Genomic DNA, 13096 nt, shown 5'->3' on the forward strand with positions numbered 1-13096 from the left:
CACTACTAACACTGTAGCACAGTTGTGAGTTACTGGTCGACTAAGCAGTTCAACTACGCTCTAGCGTCCTGCTATGTTCACCACTGGATACCCGCAGTTCTGCCCCACGTCACCATTAGCAGTCAATGTTGTGGTTGCATGGTGGACAATATATGGGCTATCGAATGGCATGAACATCATTGACCTTTTGTGACCTCATGCTCACAGGAGTCCTTGTTAGAGACAGGTGGCAATTGTTTTGACTCCACAGAGTCACGCATATTTTTCTACTTCAATAAATTAGTCTTTACAGGAAGTTTTTCCCTTCTATATTCAATAATCTGACCAACCCTGACAGTCCAGAAAAAAGTAAAATGATATATTGTACATGTTGATTAAGTGATAAATTTATTATATTACTGTATTTTTATAATCTGTACAACACAGTTACATGATCACTTCACAACATAATAACAGACTTCAACTAGCCAGTGGTCATCTCTGGACTGTCAATGGATAAACAGATATGACAAAGCATCATTATATAATCTATTGAATTTGTGAAATAACTACCTACACAACGGAAAAAATATTTAAAAACTTAACATGCTGCAAGCAGTGATTTATCATTCCCATTACACTGACAACGATACCAGCAAAATCGACAAAAGTGAAACACAGGTAATGAAATCTACTCAATATGTACCAGGCAATGCTGAGGGAATTAGATTAAGAAATTAGACACCAAACGGAGCAAATTAGTTTTGCTACTTGGTCAGCATAACAACTGATGAGCGCTGAAGTAGATAGGGTATAAAATGTAGACTGAATAGCAAGAAAAGTTTTTCCGAAAACGAGAAATTCGTTAATGTATGATTAAAATTTTCATGTTAGGAGCTCTTTTCTGAAGACACTTTAACAGAGTGTAGCCTTGTACAGAAATGAAACGTGGACAATAAACAGCTTAGACAGAACAGAATAGAAACTTTTTAACTGTGGTGCTGCAGAAATATGCTGATGATATGAATATGGAATGGAGCTGTACAACATTGAACTGTGGAGAAAAATTAGCACAAGTTGACTAGACGAAGAGATTGGTTGACAGCACACATCCTGAAGTGGTAACGAAAGTTATTTGGCAACGGGTGGTGGTGTGGACGGTAAAAACTGAAGACGGAGAAAAAAAACACTAACAAAGTAAGCAGGTTCAAGTGGAGGCAATAGTTATGTGCAGATGAACAGGATAGATTTGTCTGGAGAGCTGCATCAAACCAGCCATTGGACTAAAGACCACAACAACATTTTGGGTTGGTGCGTAAGTTCATAGCATTTCTCCATAAGTTTAATAAATATAACATATCTAAAAACAAAGATGATGTGACATACCAAACGAAAGCGCTGGTAGGTTGATAGATACACAAACATACACACAAAATTCAAGCTTTCGCAACCAACGGTTGCTTCATCAGGAAAGAGGGAAGGAGAGGGAAAGACGAAAGGATGTGGGTTTTAAGGGAGAGGGTAAGGAGTCATTCCAATCCCGGGAGCGGAAAGACCTACCTTAGGGGGAAAAAAGGACAGGTACACTCTCGCGCACACACACACATATCCATCCGCACATACACAGACACAAGCAGACATTTGTAAAGGCAAAGAGTTTGGGCAGAGATGTCAGTCGAGGCGGAAGTACAGAGGCAAAGATGTTGTTGAATGACAGGTGAGGTATGAACGGCGGCAACTTGAAATTAGCGGAGGTTGAGGCCTGGCGGGTAACGAGAAGAGAGGATATACTGAAGGGCAAGTTCCCATCTCGAGAGTTCTGACAGGTTGGTGTTAGTGGGAGGTATCCAGATAACCCGGACGGTGTAACACTGTGCCAAGATGTGCTGGCCGTGCACCAAGGCATGTTTAGCCACAGGGTGATCCTCATTACCAACAAACACTGTCTGCCTGTGTCCATTCATGCGAATGGACAGTTTGTTGCTGGTCATTCCCACATAGAAAGCTTCACAGTGTAGGCAGGTCAGTTGGTAAATTACGTGGGTGCTTTCACACGTGGCTCTGCCTTTGATTGTGTACACCTTCCGGGTTACAGGACTGGAGTAGGTGGTGGTGGTAGGGTGCATGGGACAGGTTTTACTCCGGGGGCAGTTACAAGGGCAGGAGCCAGAGGGTAGGGAAGGTGGTTTGGGGATTTCATAGGGATGAACTAAGAGGTTACGAAGGTTAGGTGGACGGCGGAAAGACACTCTTGGTGGAGTGGGTAGGATTTCGTGAAGGATGGATCTCATTTCAGGGCAGGATTTGAGGAAGTCGTATCCCTGCTGGAGAGCCAGATTCAGAGTCTGATCCAGTCCCGGAAAGTATCCTGTCACAAGTGTGGCACTTTTGGGGTTCTTCTGTGGGAGGTTCTGGGTTTGAGGGGATGAGGAAGTGCCTCTGGTTATTTGCTTCTGTACCAGGTCGGGAGGATAGTTGCGGGATGCGAAAGCTGTTTTCAGGTTGTTGGTGTAATGGTTCAGGGATTCCGGACTGGAGCAGATTAGTTTGCCACGAAGACCTAGGCTGTAGGGAAGGGACCGTTTGATGTGGAATGGGTGGCAGGTGTCATAATGGAGGTACTGTTGCCTGTTGGTGGGTTTGATGTGGACGGACGTGTGAAGCTGGCCATTGGACAGATGGAGGTCAACGTCAAGGAAAGTGGCGTGGGATTTTGAGTAGGACCAGGTGAATCTGATGGAACCAAAGGAGTTGAGGTCGGAGAGGAAATTCTGGAGTTCTTCACTGTGAGTCCAGATCGTGAAGATGTCCTCAATAAATCTGTACCAAAATTTGGGTTGGCAGGCCTGGGTGACCAAGATGGCTTCCTCTAAGCGACCCATAAACAGGTTGGCGTACGAGGGGGCCATGCTGGTACCCATGGCTGTTCCCTTTAATTGTTGGTATGTCCGGCATTCGAAAGTGAAGAAGTTGTGGGTCAGGATGAAGCTCGCTAAGCTAATGAGGAAAGAGGTTTTAGGTAGGGTGGCAGGTGATCGGCGTGAAAGGAAGTGCTCCATCGCAGTGAGGCGCTGGGCGTGCGGAATATTTGTGTATAAGGAAGTGGCATCTATGGTTACAAGGATGGTTTCTGGGGGTAACGGATTGGGTAAGGATTCCAGACATTGGAGAAAGTGGTTGGTGTCTTTGATGAAGGATGGGAGACTGCAGGTAATGGGTTGAAGGTGTTGATCTACGTAGGCAGAGATACGTTCTGTGGGGGCTTGGTAACCAGCTACAATGGGGCGGCCAGGATGATTGGGTTTGTGAATTTTAGGAAGAACCAACCCAAAGTTTGGTACAGATTTATTGATGACATCTTCATGATCTGGACTCACAGTGAAGAAGAACTCCAGAATTTCCTCTCCGACCTCAACTCCTTTGGTTCCATCAGATTCACCTGGTCCTACTCCAAATCCCATGCCACTTTCCTTGACGTTGACCTCCATCTGTCCAATGGCCAGCTTCACACGTCCGTCCACATCAAACCCACCAACAAGCAACAGTACCTCCATTATGACACATGCCACCCATTCCACACCAAACGGTCCCTTCCCTACAGCCTAGGTCTTCGTGGCAAACTAATCTGCTCCAGTCCGGAATCCCTGAACCATTACACCAACAACCTGAAAACAGCTTTCGCATCCCGCAACTATCCTCCCGACCTGGTACAGAAGCAAATAACCAGAGCCACTTCCTCATCCCCTCAAACCCAGAACCTCCCACAGAAGAACCCCAAAAGTGCCACACTTGTGACAGGATACTTTCCGGGACTGGATCAGACTCTGAATCTGGCTCTCCAGCAGGGATACGACTTCCTCAAATCCTGCCCTGAAATGAGATCCATCCTTCACGAAATCCTACCCACTCCACCAAGAGTGTCTTTCCGCCGTCCACCTAACCTTCGTAACCTCTTAGTTCATCCCTATGAAATCCCCAAACCACCTTCCCTACCCTCTGGCTCCTGCCCTTGTAACTGCCCCCAGAGTAAAACCTGTCCAATGCACCCTACCACCACCACCTACTCCAGTCCTGTAACCCGGAAGGTGTACACGATCAAAGGCAGAGCCGCGTGTGAAAGCACCCACGTAATTTACCAACTGACCTGCCTACACTGTGAAGCTTTCTATGTGGGAATGACCAGCAACAAACTGTCCATTCGCATGAATGGACACAGGCAGACAGTGTTTGTCGGTAATGAGGATCAGCCTGTGGCTAAACATGCCTTGGTGCACGGCCAGCACATTTTGGCACAGTGTTACACCGTCCGGGTTATCTGGATACCTCCCACTAACACCAACCTGTCAGAACTCTCGAGATGGGAACTTGCCCTTCAGTATATCCTCTCTTCTCGTTACCCGCCAGGCCTCAACCTCCGCTAATTTCAAGTTGCCGCCGTTCATAGCTCACCTGTCATTCAACAACATCTTTGCCTCTGTACTTCCGCCTCGACTGACATCTCTGCCCAAACTCTTTGCCTTTACAAATGTCTGCTTGTGTCTGTGTATGTACGGATGGATGGATGTGTGTGTGTGTGTGTGTGTGTGTGTGTGTGTGTGTGTGTATGTGTGTGTGTGTGTGTGTGTGCGACGCGCGTGCGAGCGAATGTATACCTGTCCTTTTTTCCCCCTAAGGTAAGTCTTTCCGCTCCCGGGATTGGAATGACTCTTTACCCTCTCCCTTAAAACCCACATCCTTTCGTCTTTCCCTCTCCTTCCCTCTTTCCTGATGAAGCAACCGTTGGTTGCGAAAGCTTGAATTTTGTGTGTATGTTTGTGTATCTATCAACCTACCAGCACTTTCGTTTGGTAAGTCACATCATCTTTGTTTTTAGATATATTTTTCCCACGTGGAATGTTTCCCTCTATTATAATAAATATAACAAATACACATAAAGACTTTAGTCCCCAATACCGTATTTTATGGACATAAGATGCTGCGAACTGTAAGGTGCGTCTTAATTTTCAAGCAATTTTTTAGTTAACATTTTTGCCATTTTTATTATTAGATTGCAAAGCCAGACTAAAAAAAATTCTCAGTTTATAACACAAAAATGAATTTTGAAATCCCTGAAAATTGTCATCTGAACTTTCTTCTTCTTCCTTCTTCTTTTTCTTCCTCCTCCTCTTCACCATCACTGAGATCCTCTTCATATATGAGACAGTCTTCACTGCCATCGAGAGAATTACTTATGCAGCACTTCTTGAAAGATTTAACAATAATGTCTTCTCTCACTCTAGACCACAACTATTTTATCCCCTGACACTACTGTATGATTGTAGTTCGTTTTAAAGCTCCCTTTGGCTTTAATTCATATCGGGTTTCATCCATTATCAATTTGTTCCATTCCTCTATCACTTACACGTTAAATGGTTTACTTTTTGATGCATCAAGAGGTTGCAATTGTGAAGTAAGTCCTTCCAGATAACAGCAAGCTCTGTATTTCCAGTCCCAACTTCTCTTTCAAAGAACTTTTCAAATGACTATTAAATTGATCTAGCACAAAAAGAGAACTGCTCTTCCACACACTGTCAATTCATAATTTCATACCAGCCCTATCTATCCCACATTTGTCATGTACGTAAACAACACCTGGCGGTATTTGAGAAGATTTTGGCAATGTTTTGCACTTGAAAATAACAGTGTAGTGCCTTGTTTCATCACCATTTGTTTTCATAGTAACAATTTTAACAAACACCTTTCATGGCAACAGTTCTGTTACTCGGCACATCAAGTCTCACAGGAGTTTCATCCATATCTGCTATTTGGTTTGGTTCCAGACTGGTTTTCTTTCAACGCTGAATAATAAAGCAATGGTAAGATAATATTTTCTCTTCATACTCTTGTGGTATTTTTTGAGATATTTTGGTTTTGGTTCGAATTCTAAAGTCCGTGACACCTCATAAACCTGTAGCACCAACCAACTCCACCCTTAAAGTTTGTTAAGTTACACTGTAGCGAGCTAACAAGAGTGCGTTTTGAATCATTTTTGTATTCATTCTAATGCCATTTCGACAGTGTCCTGCAATCCATTTTAATGTCATCTTCTAGTTTTGGCAATTTTGCAGTCAGTCCTCTATTTGTACATTTAGTAACGCTCATTTTTTCAGTTCTTCTTTACTAGGCCACCTGTTGTGAATGGTTTTTTTCTTTTGGTGGAGGGCTGAAGTGCCACTCATCTCTTCTGTTTCCGCATTCTTCGGCAAATACTATTACTTTCAATTTATAGCACGCATCATACAAATATCTTATTTTTTTCCATTACCAAACCAGCTACTAACAAAAATATTGTACCACTGTCGCATTCTGGGTTTGTGATGGTGGGGCAAGAGGGAGACAGTGATAGCAAGCTTGTGAATCTTCGCAACTCACGTTCGTCACACTGGTGCACTGCTGCTGCAGCCAGTTGAATCCAGTGTTGCCAGATACAGATGGGTTTCCCGCAGCATCAAATATAAGGCCATTTTCAAGACTGGCAGGAATTTTAAAACAAACACGAAACATTTTTATATTAATTTTGAGTAAAGACGCACTCGAATTTTGGAAACAAGTTTTAGAAGAAAAAAGTGCATCACATATAAACTGCACTAATGTGTTCTCCTTCACTCACTATTACAAGTCTGCCAATGCTGGGGTACTTTTGATTCCTCGACTGTAGAAATCACTTGATCACGAGGTGAAGAACATGTCAAGCATATTCGGCACGCATTTTCATCCAAAATGGAAACACCTTGAAGGCTGTTCATTAAAGGGCAGAAAAGGTGTAAATCGAAGGGTGCAAGATCACATGACTAAGGTAGGTGCGGAAATACGTTCCAACCCCACTACTGTACAGCTGTTTTGTTAGACTAGCAGAATGCGGGCAAACATCATTGTCGAATAGCATCACTTCACGCGCCCTTGCCGATTGTTGCTCTTGGACTGCGTTTGCAATATAACTCAGTTGTTAACAATAAATGTCAGCAGTGATGGTTACACCTCAGGGAAGCAATTCACAGTACACCACACTGTCACTGCTCCACCACGTGCATAATGTTACCTTTTGTGCATGCCCGTACATCTTTGTACAGGGAGCTACTGCTTTGTTTAGGATCAACCATTCCCATCTTTTCCTTATATTAGCACTAAGACACCATTTCTCATCACCACTAATGATAAAAGATAGGAACGGTCAGTGTTGTTGGTGAGCCAGTTGACAACGAGCAGGCAGAGATGTACATATGGCCACTTGCCATATAACCACGTATTAAAAAGGGACATAATCTGAAGACAATAAATGGAAACAGAACACTACAAGCAACCTGCCAGATTTTTTTTTTTTAGCCTACAACAGTAAGCTGCACACATTTCATACCTGTGGTGTCCAGGGCTGTGTCTGCCACTGATTAGCCGGCTGCTCGTAGTAATGATTGGTGGGTGGCATGTACTGCTGTGGAGTCTGGACAGGGTATCCGACAAGTTGCCCGTGGTGTGGAGCACCCGTATGCGGCATTCCTGGGGGTGCGTAGCTGTTCACCACTCCCGGCGGATGAGGGTGGGGAGGCACCACGGAGACTGCCGGAGGCGGCACGGTGACTGCCTGAGGCGGCACAGGCACCGACGGAGGCAACCCAGACTGGTACAGTGGTTGTCCTCCACTGTACATTGTCTGCAAATCAGAAGAAGGGAGATACCTGGTTCACACAATGTCACTGACTGTGTAATACATGTAAATTACAACCTCAAATGAGCTCGGCATAGCAGTAACAAACAACATATTGTTTGAATGATGTATTACCACCTGCAGCTTAACACAGCTGCACATGAGACGATAAAATGTGATACAATGAATAAAAATTTTCCATGCAGAAGTTCAGCTATGGCACATTATGCAAACTTATGTAGTCTCTGAACATGTTATATTTGAATGGTGTCCACTGTTATTTTGCTAATGAGTGCAAATGTCAGGGTTGTTATAAAACCAGTATGACCATTCACTATAGTGGTGCGCACAGAAGAAGGAAGCACCACAATGCACTCTGTGCAGAGAGAGAAAGAGAGAGAGAGAACACTTTGTGGTGTAGCCATGTGCTCTCTCTGTGTCTCTGTTCCATGTCTCCCACTCCAGCTGTTGTCTGCAAAGTTAGCACTACAACCACCTACTGGCTGCTGACAGGATTTATACGCTGGTAAAACTATCGCTGCCACTTCTTAATATTGTCGTGTTTGCTTTATATCACTCATAATGAACATTATACTGGCTCAGTAACCTCTACATACCTAAACTAACACGAAAATAAACGCTAAACATCCTACACGCACCCTGATGCGTGAACTACAGGCACGCACAGCAGAATGACGCTTTTGGCTGCAGTGTCATGTGGTGCACTGCTGCTTGTTGCTGCCCATCACCCCGACACCCGCCTTCTTATGCGCACACAAGTATTGCATTCACCTGCCTCCTGATATGCACACGACTATCACATTCACCTGCCACCTGAAATGCACACGACTATAGCAACGGTATTATGCTTGTACATTACATATTCAAAATTATACATATTTTCAAATATCACAGGACACACACTAGTGCTATAGGAACAAACACGACTGCAATACGGGGGAGGGGACGGTTCTATTTTATTAGAGAGATGTACAACTACCAGTCGAATAAACAAAAAAGCAATACATGGTTAAATTGCACATCTCAGACATTTTCTTTAGCCTATCCTATAGCGTCTAACCCATACAAAGAAAACTGATAGATACGAACTACTTGTGACCCCCGCCTGCACTATCTCCGTTCGTCAAGTATACATTTCTGAACATCTGCTGTGCGGTTTAGTGTATCTCTTCGTGATGCGATCTTCTCACAGTTTATGGACTTTCTTTTACTAAAAGCTTCCACAATAATGCTGGTTGTGAAAGATGCTGTCTCATACAGAGTAAAACTGAACTCTGCAGACAAAATCTTGGCAGTTATTCAGCAATATAGGGTGTAGCAGAAATAATTTCCAAATTTTAAATGTAAGTAAACAGAACAGTGTATACGAACATTCACAAATGTAATGCCAGAGTAGTTTTTGTCATATATGTCACATACACGTACAAGCTCAGTTCCGAAAATGATATCATCAAAATGATATCCAAATTATGACTGTCTTTTTCTATGCGTATCTGAAGTCTCTCTCTGAAGTTCCAGTGAACCTTCCAGTCACGTCTTGTGGTGCCACTTCAATTTCGTGACAGACGGAGCTTTCAGATCGTACAGTGTTCCCACCTTAAAACACATGACATCCACCTCGAGGTATCACAAGAGGTGAAAATCACAAGGGGCAACATCGGGGGAATGGGCTGGCCACTGAAGGCCATACCGTAAAGAATCAGCCACCTGGAAACATTTTTCTGCAAAGGCTTGTTGATGCCTTGGCTGTGAGCGTGCAGTGGTACTGTCTCTTTGCAATTGCACAAGCCACTTATAGTCACCTGCAGGAAGTTGCATAGCAGTAACAATGAAATGTTACGGTCACAGTTGTGTCTTCTCCTTCAAAAATGCGCGGGTCTACAATTCCGAAATCGATGACAGTGCACTGAACTGCAACACATTCATCACAGAGATGGCGCTGTAGGATCTGTCTAGGACTGTTGCTGCATGTCTAATGAAAGTTTTGTTTATGGGCGTAGCCTGATAGGTGAAAGTGTGCTTCATCACTACCCAGCAGACTGGTGTCAACTGCAACAACTAACATGATAGCCTCGCAACACCCACTGCCATTGGCCCAACTGAGTTTCTCCACAATAGCCACTTTATACGGTAGCAATATAAAAGTGAGCAGTGCTGAAGGAAAGCTTGAGGATGAATAGTAAAGTTGGTGAATGGCTGCCTTCCAACAAGACACACATCACATAACATCGAAATTTGCACTATTGTGCAGATATTTCCAGCGCAATACACACACCAAGATAAATGGGGAAAGAAATCAAATGTAATTACTCTGTGATGAGGCACCAGAGACCACGGGTATTTTATCCCAAAATACCTACAAAATATCCCTGAAGAACTTCCGAAATTTTGTCAGATTTTGGGTTAACCTGCATAGAGTAGTTCCAACCCCATAAATTTTAGTAAAATACTGTAATACTGCTGAGGTTTGACACCTGGTATGGAGGCCAACATTTAATGCTAAATGTAAATAAATGTAGCATACAGTGCACAAATAAATGGAAAGACACATTACTGTTAAATTACATTACTGCTGATCAACCACTGCAATCAGAGTATGTGGATATTTACAGTATAGCAAATAGCACAGGGGTGTAAATTTAATAAACATGGACATACTAGTCTGTCACAACACGTTACAAATGAAACATACATTTAATGACAAATATGCTGGGTGGTTATATTGAACTTATTAAACTGATGGTGTTCCAAGACTTGCAGTGAGGGCTGTATACATCGCAAGACACTGGAACATCGAAGGTATGTTTATCAATCGGTGCACTCACTGAGTATACTAAAAAAATTATTAGTCCCACTAAACTGATGGTGTTCCAAGACTTGCAGTGAGGGCTGTATACATCGCAAGACACTGGAACATCGAAGGTATGTTTATCAATTGGTGCACTCACTGAGTATACTAAAAAAATTATTAGTCCCACTTTCAGGCAACAGGTGAAAATACGGCACCGTAAGTAGTCAGAATGTAGTGTGTGTGCTGGAAAAGGTGAGGAACGATCAAAAACATGATGGTGGTGCTTCTGGCACATTTAATACAGGGTATGTATACGGACAATGAAAAAAAGATTCTCAGATTTTTTCCAGTTAAAAACACACTTTTCTGTTAAATGAGAATATAATTTCCCTCGGAACTGTAAAACTATCAATCCCATGAATGATTAAGGTTTTATACACCAGTGTATAACTTCCTGGCACTTTAGGAAATGACACCCCCCCCCCCCCCTCCCCCAAACCAAATAAATACATATTGGAAAGATCTTTGATGCACAGCTTCATGTAGACTAAATATTTTCATATTACGAAAGTGTAAAGTTGAATTTCACAAAACACAGCATGTTAGTTTCCGAAGCACTGATATCGCGACTGAGACACACTTTTGTAAGCCAATCACAGCTCATGTCAGGTGATCTCGCAAGCTGATGAAAGCAGATTTTCAGAGCATAGGACACATGCTGTAGTCAGCCAATAGCAACATTACTTAGGTAGTGGCAACATACAAACAGGAAAAGTTAATGGTTGAAATTAATATACATATAATACAGCTACATGAAAAACTAAGGTTTCCCATATAATACTGGTCTTTTTTTGCATGTGTTACACTTCAAGTTACATCACACAAATGTGCCAGTAAAATTTTAAATAATCACATAAATGTCTGGTTTTCTGAGCCTGAAATTTTTCTATGTGGATGATTCTCAAAATGTTATATTTTAAATGAGACTAAAACACACCGTGATTTAAGAAATTTATTGCACATTCTCACACATGACATAATTCATCTTGCACAAAAGGAAATTTACTTTGAAAGTAATGCTTTTCAAACCAGCATTCGTAATATTTTCCCCACTACATGTTAGAAACAGGTTAATTTTAAATCCAAAATATCTAGTGGTTTTAGTATTAGACCATCTTTGCAGATAAGGGTCAAATGGTTTAATCCACTGTATTACACTAGCCGTTACTCAAAATGTTTAGTGCATGCCATAAATGCAAATATATGACATAGGACTTTACAAGCAAACATACGAATACTAAATGCACACACGCATTTAGTATTCACATGTTTGCTTCTAAAGTCTTGTGTCATGTATTTACATTAATGGCATGCGCTACACATTTTTACTAATGACTAATGTAATATGGTGGCTTAAACCATTTTAACCTTTAACCATGAAAATGGTCCAAGACTGAAACCAGCAGATATTTTGGGTTTAAGATAGAAGCAGCTGATGGTTCAAATATGCATTTCATAGTCACCTTCCAAAAATGTTTAAAAAAAGGCTCATTTGAGAAGCCGCCAGAGAGTGACAGAGAACAAGCATTACTGTGCACGTGCAGTGATGTCAACGTAGGAAGCTCATGCTTAGTGTTTGCTCTGCTCATATGCCTTTTGTTGCATTTCTGTCTGGAATTTCATGTGTAGTGGGGCATCACGTGACCATGTGCAGCACTGTGTCATGTTTTTCAGAAGGGATACATGGAGTTATTGCACTTGGAGCAAAGGTTTTATCATATCCTATGCAGATAAGAAATGCAAAATGAGAAAGCAGATGTTGGCATAATATTCATTTCAAAACTAGGCTCTACAACTCAAAAGTACCCTCCTATTGTTTTGCTATGTGGTGATTTTAACACAGTTTATTTATTATTTATTTTTTATTCGAACTCTGCAATACTGTTGTGTAGCATCCACACAGGACTGCAGAAAGCTTAGTAAGAAGGAATACAAACTTCTTAAAAAAAAAAGAACTGGTTTGTATAAATCAGAACTAGGAACAATAAGTTTTGCATCACTTTTTCAAACTGTATAAAAAATGAAAAAGGTTACTTGTCATGCCAAGAAAATGTTTAATTGGCACTTCACTTCATATTCTACTCTAAGAGTAAATACACTCCTGGAAATGGAAAAAAGAACACATTGACACCGGTGTGTCAGACCCACCATACTTGCTCCGGACACTGCGAGAGGGCTGTACAAGCAATGATCACACGCACGGCACAGCGGACACACCAGGAACCGCGGTGTTGGCCGTCGAATGGCGCTAGCTGCGCAGCATTTGTGCACCGCCGCCGTCAGTGTCAGCCAGTTTGCCGTGGCATACGGAGCTCCATCGCAGTCTTTAACACTGGTAGCATGCCGCGACAGCGTGGACGTGAACCGTATGTGCAGTTGACGGACTTTGGGCGAGGGCGTATAGTGGGCATGCAGGAGGCCGGGTGGACGTACCGCCGAATTGCTCAACACGTGGGGCGTGAGGTCTCCACAGTACATCGATGTTGTCGCCAGTGGTCGGCAGAAGGTGCACGTGCTCGTCGACCTGGGACCGGACCGCAGCGACGCACGGATGCACGCCAAGA

The 13096-nt window shown here is 42.7% G+C and overlaps 1 protein-coding gene across 3 annotated transcripts in view; it reads right to left on the reverse strand.

Moving 5' to 3' along the window:
* Window positions 1-13096, reverse strand: part of LOC124550613 — a 176391-nt gene that overhangs the window by 62447 nt on the left and 100848 nt on the right. For all 3 annotated transcript variants that reach the window (XM_047125334.1, XM_047125332.1, XM_047125333.1), the window contains exon 5: window positions 7373-7666. In XM_047125334.1, coding sequence (XP_046981290.1) covers window positions 7373-7666 — 294 coding nt within the window. The remainder of the gene's footprint in view (window positions 1-7372; window positions 7667-13096) is intronic.

The sequence above is a fragment of the Schistocerca americana genome, chromosome 9, assembly GCF_021461395.2.
Source record: "Schistocerca americana isolate TAMUIC-IGC-003095 chromosome 9, iqSchAmer2.1, whole genome shotgun sequence".
Lineage (NCBI taxonomy): Eukaryota > Metazoa > Arthropoda > Insecta > Orthoptera > Acrididae > Schistocerca > Schistocerca americana.